Source organism: Gymnogyps californianus, chromosome 19 (assembly GCF_018139145.2).
Source record: "Gymnogyps californianus isolate 813 chromosome 19, ASM1813914v2, whole genome shotgun sequence".
NCBI lineage: Eukaryota > Metazoa > Chordata > Aves > Accipitriformes > Cathartidae > Gymnogyps > Gymnogyps californianus.
The window spans coordinates 7,643,057-7,653,660 of record NC_059489.1 but is presented as its reverse complement, the minus strand read 5'-3'; the positions used below and the strand labels follow the sequence as shown (position 1 = coordinate 7,653,660).

The 10,604-nt window shown below is 47.1% G+C and overlaps 1 protein-coding gene across 1 annotated transcript; it reads left to right on the top strand.

The window, feature by feature from the left end:
- Window positions 1-303: 303 nt before the first annotated feature.
- Window positions 304-9,980, top strand: SLC25A19 (solute carrier family 25 member 19). Its single transcript, XM_050908599.1, has 7 exons — window positions 304-317; window positions 575-722; window positions 1,231-1,386; window positions 2,187-2,357; window positions 3,331-3,514; window positions 4,699-4,829; window positions 6,068-9,980. Exons 2-7 carry the CDS (start codon window positions 597-599, stop codon window positions 6,266-6,268), a joined length of 969 nt encoding a protein of 322 aa, XP_050764556.1. The 5' UTR covers window positions 304-317; window positions 575-596; the 3' UTR covers window positions 6,269-9,980.
- The last annotated feature ends 624 nt before the right edge of the window (window positions 9,981-10,604 follow it).

Genomic DNA, 10,604 nt, shown 5'->3' with positions numbered 1-10,604 from the left:
GGAGCTGCTGGAGTGCAAGGTCCTCTGTGCAGGCCTTGTTTTCAGAGGCACAAAAACCCCGGAGTTCCGAAACTCCATTTCGGAAACGGCGCTCACCCGGCCGGCGCCGCGGGACTACATTTCCCAGCGTCCCCCGCGGCGCGCAGGCGCACTGCGGCGCGGAGGCGCCGGCGGTAGCGGGCGGGCGGGTGGGTGGGTGAGGCGGCCCGGCGGGGCCCGCGGCAGGGAAGCGACCGTGGCCGCGCACCGCCGCCCTGGGCCGCGGACGGCCACCAGCCGGCGGCCCCGCCCGGGGTTTGGCTCCGTATCCCCCTCCGGTGCCTGCCACGGGGCAGAGGGAGCTGTGGGGCCCGTGGGGAGAGGAGAGGCTGCTGTGGGGTGGGGGGGTTGTTGTGGGGGGGGGGGGGGGTGTCTGTGTGGGCCTTGGGGTGAGGAGGGGGCTGTGGGCCTCTGGGGTGAGGGGAACTTTGGGATGGGGAGCGGTCTGTGAGGTGAGGGGCGTGAGGCCACAGAGGCTTGGGAAGGAGCCTCTTGGCTGGGGAGGGCTCACTGGGGCCCCTGCCCCTCTGCCCAGGCTGCAGGGACACCAGGCAGGCATGGTCGGCTATGACCCTGAGGCCAAGTGCGTCTCCACGGTGGAAGCGGCTGCAGCGGGATCAGCATCTGGCTTGGTCACTCGGGTCTTTGTCAGTCCCTTGGATGTCATCAAGATCCGCTTTCAGGTACCTTCCTCGTGGCATGCTTGGGGACAGGGGGTGAAAGAGCCTGTTGCAGAGCTGATCTTGTCCTGGATGAATAGGTCACTTGTGCAACCAGAGAGCACTAAATCTGCTCCTCAGCCCTCACCTGCATTGTATACAGGTTATGCAAGGTAGTAGGGCTATCTTGTGTCCACCACTTCTGTTTATATAACTTAACTTGTATGTTTGAATGGGATCTTGTGTTTTTCATAGTTTGTTCTCTTTCTCTGTTTTTCTGAATGATCTCCACTATCTCACTGAATTTCACCATCATCCCTGCTGATTACCTTTGTGCTGCATGCATGTTTTTATTCTTTTAGAGCCCTATGTAAATAATACCCCAGTGAGTTCTAAATGTGAGTCAGTGGGAAGGCAGAATGTCATCCCTTAGCATTGGTTGGCTGACAGCGTTGTGAATTCCTGAATTGGACACTTGAATCTTGTTGAAATGTGATGTGGAATTGAAAATATTTTCTCTATTTTCCTCCAGCTTCAGATCGAGCAGCTCTCCTCCAGAAACCCAGGGGCTAAGTATCATGGCATCTTGCAAGCTGTACAGCGCATCTTCCAGGAAGAGGGGTTGGTAGCCTTCTGGAAGGGCCATGTTCCTGCTCAGTTCCTTTCAGTTGGCTATGGAGCTGTTCAGGTAAGGTGACCAGACATCATCTGGGCCCAGCATACATACATAGGACTCTGCTTTGCTTCTCTTCAGAGTGGCTGCATGGGCAGATGCAGGAAGGTCCCAGTTTAAACTGTACTGATGCAAGCCAGCTCCAGTCTCAAAGATGTGTAGTTGTATAATGCTGATGTGTAATTCCTAAGTTAATATTCCTGAGCTGGCTGAACAGCCTGCCTGGCCAGCCTGGAGGACAGCTAGAGCAAACTGAGTTCTGTCTGTATCAAGTGTCATAGACAAGCCCTGTTTGTTCCTGACACTTGGCTTAGCTGTTCATGTTCCAAGCCTGTGTAGTTTTTTGCTTTGGTTCATGCTGTCACCCTAACAGCTTGTTAGTAAAAAAAAAATCAATGAAGCTGATGATGGTGTTTTACACAGCATTGTAATGCTTAATTTGTAAATATTAACAACATTTTTTATGAGCGGTGGTTGAAAGAGTAATGGACAGCATATTTGTAACACAGCAAACACTCTTCAGGAGACATAGATCATTAAAATGAGTTTTTCACAATTCTAATGCAAGATTTAGTAGAAGTGTCAAGAGATCAGAATATCCCAAGCATTCCCCGGGCTGCTCAGTGATTTTTACAAGGTGTTCTTTGAGCACGTGCTCCAACAGGTTGCAAGTTGGGGAGGACTTTTGAAGGTCAGAGGGAGAAGGTGATTACAAGCGGTGGGTGGAGCTCTTTTGGTGAAAGGAGAGAGGAGTGGGAGATCCATGTCAGTGATAAGGATTGACTCCTTGACCTGTGTATGTTTGTTTCTGTAAGTTCATGGCGTTTGAAAGCTTGACAAAACTGGTGCACAACGTCACCTCATACGATGCCCGCGATTCCTTTGTGCACTTCGTCTGCGGTGGACTGGCTGCTTGCACGGCCACTGTTGCAGTTCAGCCTGTTGACACGCTACGCACCCGCTTTGCTGCTCAGGGTGAGCCTAAGGTATGGTTGAGGATTCAATATTTGGAATTATCATCTATAGCAGTAGCAATGCGTCATGCGTGTGAATACAGGAGGTTTGAAAAGTACATAACAGTCTGTGGGTTAGCATAAAGGAGCAGGTGCTGTTATTGAGCAATGTTTGCACTGTTGCCAAGTTATCCTCTGTGCTATTGACACAGCTTTCTTAATTAGGTTTTGCTGCTCCTGATTGTGTTTGACTCCTGACAGGTGATCCAGAAAGGAGAAACTGTCCTTAACAGGATAACTCAATTTTCATTTTGGCTGTTGGCCATTTGTAGATTGCACTCCCCAGTCTGTCGAACATTGCATGTTTGAAACTTTCCACTTGCACAGCGTCATGTTTAGATAGTGATGGGGGTGATACTTGAAACCAGTCACCTTTCACCTGTGTTTCATGTTCTTATTTATGCAAGAATTGGTCTCCATACTGATTAGGTCCGTAATAACTAGACTCATATGAGTTTGTATCAGAGCCATTTCTGTTTTTTTACTTAGCCTGCAGTAGAATCACTATATGTGTTATGAATTCTGTTGCGGGAGCAAGCAGAGCTGTTAAGAGAAAAATAAATATCTGTGATGCAAGTGGTCTCAGGCCACAGCTCTCAGCTCTGTGCCTTGTTTCTTCCCCTCAGAAGCATGGCTTGGATATGGGATACAATGTTAGCCCAGGCCTTTCAGCGCAGAGCTAACGATCATTCATTCAGTTAGTCTCTTGTGGCTCAGAGGTAGGTTTAGGTTGTCAGCTTACTTATAAAAGTCACAAGGGCTTAGCTGAGAATACTGTGTGAAGATGTGCAAAATCACTTTGTTCATCGCTTTGTGCTGAAAACCAGTCAGTTGTATTTCAGGCAGCGGGAAACGCCTGTCCTTGTTACTGGGAAATAACCTGACCTTTGGTTTGCTGTTTTTAAGCCTGTTTCACTAGAGAGTCAGCCTCTTCTTTATTGTCTAGATCTATCGCAACCTTCGCCATGCAGTGGTGACAATGTACCAGACAGAAGGGCCTCGGACTTTCTATAGAGGTTTGACCCCCACAATCATTGCTATCTTTCCATATGCTGGTCTCCAGTTCTCCTTCTACAACATCCTGCAACAGTTTTCTGAATGGGTGATTCCAGCTGAAGGAAAGAAAGGAGGTAGGCACTTGGGACAGTGATGTCTGCGATCTGGAGAGAACGAGAGGATGAATGCTAGTCTGGGAGACTGATATAAGCTGTTTTCTGTGCTACCACCCTTTTTGAGGTAACATCTGAAAAGTATCTCAATTTCCCATCTCTCATTCTTACCCCTGCACAGATATTGCAAAAGTAAGTACAGTGAAGTTTACAAACAGCTCCTGTTATGGAATAACCGTGATGGAAATGTGGATGGATGGGAAAGTGAAGTGTCACAGGCCAGGGTACTCTTTCTGGAGCTGTGTCACATTACTGATACTGCGGGAAGACAGTGCTGGCGTAATCTTTCTGTTTCATCAGTGCTGTGGGGACAGGACTCTTGGATTTCCTCAGGAAATCTGCCTGCAGATTCCAGCACAGCTGTTACAGAAGAGGATTCATTTAGCCTAATTTAAAACTGCCAAGCTCTCGATTTGATATTTCTATGTTGATTTCTAGCTCCGTTATAAGAGAACCTCATCCTGATGTGACCTGTCACCTTGACAGTTTTAGATACTAGTGCCTCCCTGAGAGAGACTGTATGTAGCATCAGCGTGGCTTTGTTCCTCAATGGAATTTCTTCAGTGGAGGAACTAGACTTTTCAATATCATGTCTGCATATTTATTTTTAGATGGCAGAGGCTGACGGTGGTTTTGTGCTGGGAACTTACGTTTATCAGGAAAAAGTCTAATATCACAAAACTCATTTCCCACAAGCCTCTGAAATCATCAGGCAGTGTCAACTTGTGACTTACTCCAATCCAGAATAAATCAGTTTGAGCAATCAGGAGTGCAAGATTTCCAGTGACTGGGCTTTTACTGGGGGGCATGAAAACTTTTCCATCCACTAGTGGCAGGTTCTCTGGTGACTTGGTTTTTTTTGTGCAACGCCACTTGGCAGAGCACAAGCATAAATCAGTGTATGAACCAAGATGAGCTGTTATGCTCAGGCTCCAACGGACATTGCGAGCCTGATGTAGAAAATACAGATTGAGGTTCTGTGGCCCAAACTATGCAGAAGAGGTGATGTAACTTTAAAAGGCCTTTTTGGCCTTACTTCTTGTGAAAAGTGATTTTTAACTTACCTCTCATGATCTTTAATTAGAACTCCCTGCTAATCCTCTTTTTTCCCGTCCCCGCTATCCTCTCCCCTTTCTGCTTCTCAGGCAACGTTAAAAACCTTGTTTGTGGCAGCTGCGCTGGAATCATCAGCAAAACCCTCACTTACCCTTTTGACCTGTTCAAAAAACGACTGCAAGTGGGTGGCTTTGAGCATGCCCGGGCAGCCTTTGGGCAGGTGAGAAATGTTGGAATTGACTGATTTTCGAGAGTATGGATTTGCATCAAGACAATCCAGAGCCAGTCCATTGCACCAGAATGCAGTGATGATTCACCCGTGGTACCTGTTGTGTTCGGGTTTGGGTTGGGAGCTCCTGGGGAACTTCTGGGAGCTGAGCATTGGTCTCGCTTAATAATAGGAGTAGCTGCATGAATACACTGGGTTAATTTTATGACATTGTCCAACATACCTGTGCTCTGCCTTCTCATCCGTCTTCATCACGTTGGCTGTCTTGGAGCTGGAGATGAGTTAGGCAGGCAAAGGGGTTTCGATTTACTTTACTTTTCTAGTTGCAGCTTGGTATTTCTGATTCAGGACCTAATTACTAGCAGAGGATGACAGTAGCTTTATGCTGGGATGGCCTGGCTGTCAGGATCCTTTTCTGCAATTAATATTTTGATACAAGGAATGGGCACCAAGTGTTCAGCATGTGTCTTATGTACCAGAACATCCTGAAATTCAAAGCAAATTAAATACTTCCAGTGTTCTTTAGCACCATCCTTACCACCTCAAAATACACTGTAAGACAGACACAGATCTTTGAAGGAACTATCTCTTTTTTTCCGTGAAATGTGGCAATTTTATTTTTCCTTCAAATTCCTTGGATCTGAGAAGCAAATCAGTCTGTACCTCAAGAAACTCTGGGATAGGAATTTGAAGTCTTAACCCATTGCATTGGATGCTTCTCCTCTTCCAGTGAGGTACAGAATTTGTTCTTAGCATGGATGTGTCACAAGATGTTAAACCTTCACAGTGTGACACGATGACATGCAGATAGCTAATTTAGAGACTTCTAAGTGCTGTAGCTGTGTTTTCTTTCTGTCAGAAAACTGAAAAGTTTTTCCTCCTTAGAGAGTGAAGGGGATGGAAAACAGTAGCAGCACAATCTGAAATAATTACTTCACAAACTTGTACCATACATAATACATGCTGTTGTAGCATAAAGATTTTATGGCCATTCAATTAGAGTGATCTGCATAAGCCATTACTGATGCAAAATATGTACTTTTCCTCTACCCTACTCTCTACAAACTGGCTCTCTGAAACTTTCAGTTAGTTATAATAGCCAGAAAGGCATCTCCAGGCTGCACGTCTAGATTTTGTTTCTGTGGTATAGTTTGGGGATCTCTGTGTTCTTTTCCAGGTAAGTTGTCCTGGAGTTTTCTTGTTTAACCTTTTCGCCATTTCTCTCCCAGGTACGGATGTATAGGGGTCTCCTGGACTGCATAAGGCAGATCATGCGAGAGGAGGGCCCGGGTGGATACTTCAAGGGCCTTTCGCCCAGCTTGCTGAAGGCTGCTGTCTCTACTGGCCTTGTCTTCTTTTGGTATGAGCTGTTCTGCAGCCTGCTGTGTGCCCTGAAGAACACCGATAGCACTACGAGGAAGGGCGGCTGAAAGGGGCATGTATGTGGCTACCTGGTGTTCTCCTGGAGGAGGGGAAACTGAGGGCTTTGCTCTGTCACGAGCGTGTTGGAAATGTCAGAGCTCCGCCAGCCTGTAGGAAATCACCTCCTGGGACCAAGCAGAAGGAGAAGGCGACTGCAGTTCTGCTGAAGACACTGAACTGCTTTGCTGGAAGCTGTTCAACTGAGCACTTTTTTACTCGATCTCCTCTAATATCAGCACATGTTTAGTGGGGGGAGAGAGGAACCAAGCAGACAATTACCTAGCAGAGACTCTGCTCTGAAAAGGCACCCGATAAAGTGGGTGAATTCCTGTGCTTGCCCTGGATCACAGAGAGGGATCCTGGCCTAGCTAGTGCTGCTTAACCAACGTAACGTCACTTCCTATCACTGCATCCGCACAGTTTTATTTCCTTGCTCTATGGCCTGCTGTTTCCACCATATCCTTTTCTCAGTGTTGCACAGGTAGCTCTGTCCTGCTGTTGTGAAGTCAGATAGAACCTCTTTAGTGTGCACAGAACCTCGGTTTTCCTTTTCTTTGCTGCCAGCTGCTGCTTCTTGATTACCACTCGCTGGCTGCGCATCCTCAGCTACCTTAAACACAGAATCTTCTAGTGGATCGCGCTGACCCAAACTTTCTCTTTCTTTAACTCTGGTGAGCTTGATTGTATCCTAAGTGCCCATTTCTCTTACTGCGTGTCTTGCCACACATCCCTTAGAGTTTTGCATTGCCTCAGTCATGCTTTTTACAAGTAGACCTGCAGATGAAGAACCCCGCTCTAAGGGGATTCAACGCACAAGCCCAATTCTTACTTCAGGGTTCTTTGCTTCAATGCAGTGAGTAAACAAATGCTGTATAGAGTTTTAGAAATACTTAGTCTAAGTTGGAATAATGAAGGAAAAGTCCTGTGGAAACTAGTAAATGTCTTTTTTTTTCTTCTTTTTTTTTAAATACCACTTTTGAATGTTTCTAGCAAGTATTTCTGTAGTGGCCTCAGAACATTTCTGAACCTCAGTCTTACAGTGGTGCTAACAAATGAAAATGTTTTGACAAGATTAGCTGAAGTGAGAAGACTGAACATCAAATCGCAATTGGTTGCTTACCATGGTGTTTGACAAGAAAAGGATGATTGAACTAGAGCTGGAGAAGTGTTTTTCTGGAGTCTCAAAGGTTTTGTGAATGGTTATGAAAAAAACCCAACCCAACTCTGATTTACGTAACAGGGAAAAAGAGGAAAATTACTTTCTTCCTCCTCTCTTCTCTGTTTTTTCAAGCTGAGCGGGGTGTGGTTGGACCAGCGTGTGGAAGGCAGACTTCCGAGGAAGAGCCTCTGTGATACAAAAGCATGTTAGTCATCTGGCGAGCGGTGGATAGGGCAGAGCACTGCAGTTATTCAGAGGGTGGTTTGATGGGTCTTCTCTTAATGCAGAGCTTTTTGTGGGTCTTTTGCAATATTCAGGGTGTTAATCCCAAATGGCCTGGCCAAATTCCAGCGTGACCAATGCCATTCTGTTGACGCAACTTCTCCTGGCAATTTTGAGCATATCAGCGTTGCTCTCTTATCCTGAACTATTGTGAGAGGCTGTTTTTAAAGAGCAGCTGTTTCACTGGTGGCTGAGATATCTAGAGAGATTCCTTGCAAGCCCAGGCCAAATAACTTTGTGTCTGCTGTGGTATGAGATCTTGGAGTGCAAAGTGACTGTTTCACTGCAGGTGACTTTGAGAGCTACGTAAAATTAAATTCACTGAGCAGTGTCAGGCAGGAGGCTAATATATGAGCCTCAAAGAGGGAGTGTTAGCTGCATGTACTCTAAAAATGGGCGGTTTTGCTTAGAGGAGAAAATGCAAAGAATGTAGAGTAAAGTTTCTCAAAGTGCCTCAATCCTATTGGCATTTTCTTGTGTTATTTAGGCTCTTCTGAGATTCCCCCAAAAATCTTCTTAACAATATTTTGCCTTTGTTTATTGTTCATCTGTTGTTCTTGGAAAGACATCATAACCAGTAATGAACTTAGCTTCGTGACATCCTTCTGAGGGAGAGAAATAGCTCGTTTTGAAACTGACACAAACAGGTTGGGATTGTTACTGTCTTTTGGCTGCTGGTAGAGAGGAATGCTGTCATGGTTAGCAGGGACAGGACTGGCCACAGCAGAAAGTTTTCTGTGCAGACCTAGGCTTCCATAGGAAATCGGGACCCATCCATCCTGTCTAAACATTGCAAGACTCTTGTTTTCCATTTTGTGTCAAAGAGCTGCTGTTAAACTGCACAAAATAGGGGGAAACTGGTCGGGAACTCGGCGGTGGGAATTGCAACCTCTGGAGTAGGGGGTGAGTTGCTTTGGTTGTCACAGGGTAAAGAAGAAAGAACAGAAAACTGTGTGCTCTGCTAAGACGATGTTCCTTGAGTGTGCTGTGGAACTTGAGGTGATGCAGGCATGCAGCTTTAGGGGCGTGCAGCTTGGCTGCTCCGCAGAGAGGGCAGCAATGGAGAATATAGAGCAGCTTTTCCTCTCTGGGATGTTTTTTTCTTCCACTCTGCATTAAATGAGCTTGCCTCCATCTAACAGATGGCGAAGTCGGAGTTTTAGTTGTGCCAGTTTGGCCCAGGCTGTGGACGAGACACTCCCTGGTTGGAGGGCTCCAGCACGCAGCCTGGTTTATGCATCCCTTTGGGCTGTTAGTCATAAATGTTATAGGCCCATAAAGGCAGCTGGTCTTCTAGTGAGTGAAGGAGAAAGAAGTGACAACCTCAACTATACAACATTAGAAGTTGCATCTAACAGTCGCTTCATCACTTGCCTCTGGTCAGCAGCGTCTGTCTCAAATTTCCGTGGACTTGGCTAACTGGGAGTCGCTGCTGGGGAAAGGACTGTAACAGGAATATTGTTTTCTCTTTGGGAATGAGACTGGTTTAGTGCAAAGCGCTAGGAGGACGAGTCTTATTTCTGATGCTGTTCTGGCAAAACACACTCCGTTTGAAGCTGAATGTCCTAGAATAAGAGGAGGGGGAGACAGGAGAGATCTGTAGTCACCTTGTTCTCCCGTATGCTGGGACAGATTTGCTCTCGGAAACTACACACCAGTTCAGTTTCAAATGACTCAATGCGGTGAGTGACTCGCTGTGAGACTGCGCCGGATTTTGCCCGTTGGGATGGCTGGGATTTCACTCTGATGTAATCCTATCAGCGGGGATTTGCGTTGCCTGAAATTCACCTCACAAGCTGCTCAGCAATTGCGTTTGTTTTCTTCTAGTGCCTTTTACCATCAGAACACCCAAAAGCACTTTAGCAGGCAGAGTGTTCGAGACGAGTTGCACTGTGGTGGTTAGGCGATCCACCATCGCTCTTAGCTGGCCTCGGACGGGAGAACATTGACGCACAAGTTCTGTGATGAACACACTGTTTTCTGCAGTGCCGGCTGGCTCGCCGAGTTCCTAGGACAGTCCTGTTCTCAGGATGCTCATCCAGAGCTGCATAGCATCATTTTTGCAAAGAAATGAATGTTTTACAGTCGGGCTTGGAATAGATTGTATTTAATTTGGGTTTAAGTTTCTCTTGTGATGTAGAACTGTAATTCTGCGGCATTTCGCTGTGTTGCCTGAGTGGATCTTTTGCAGCTGCTGTTGTCTGAAAGCATCCGAGCACAACGCGCGCAACGCCTGCCCACCTTTGAGAAAAGGTACATTAAATATTTTGTTACGCTCATGTCTGGCTGCAGTTTGTTTATTCCTTTCCTCCTAGTGCGTACGTTTCCTCCTGGACCCCGCAGGACTGCCGTGGCCCTCCTGCTGCCCAAAAGGGAGGATAATCAGGGTGCAGAGCGTGGGGCGGCAGGAACCATCTGGTTTTCCCTTCCCATCGCTGGCTCCTGGGTGCTCCTCAGCAGCAGGCAGAGCCGTCCCATCCCCTCTGCGATATGGGGTGGTGCTTTGGGTATCACCGTTGAGAACCGCACCAAGGGGGGATCGGCCGAGGGGGTTTGTGCAGCCTGGTCCCACCGCTGTGCCCAAGAGGGACTGTCAGAGCCATGGCAGCTGGTCCTGAGCCACGCACGCGTGGTGGATGAGTTCAGGCTTTGTTTGTATCTAGCCAGGCCACACAGCGCTGCAGAAAATGTTCCCAAACTGCTCATTCTGCATTTCCTGAGCTGTTCTCTGGTTTCAGCAGCCTGGCTGCCCTGCTGTCCTCCAAATGCTGCGAAGGCTTCACCCCCTGAGGGGTCTTCCCCTGTGAAATGGTTGGGAGTTGAGAGAAAAAAATGTGAAGTATGTTATACCACACTCCGCTTTTGTTGCAGTGAGTTCGTTTAGTGCATCTCCCCTTTCCTGA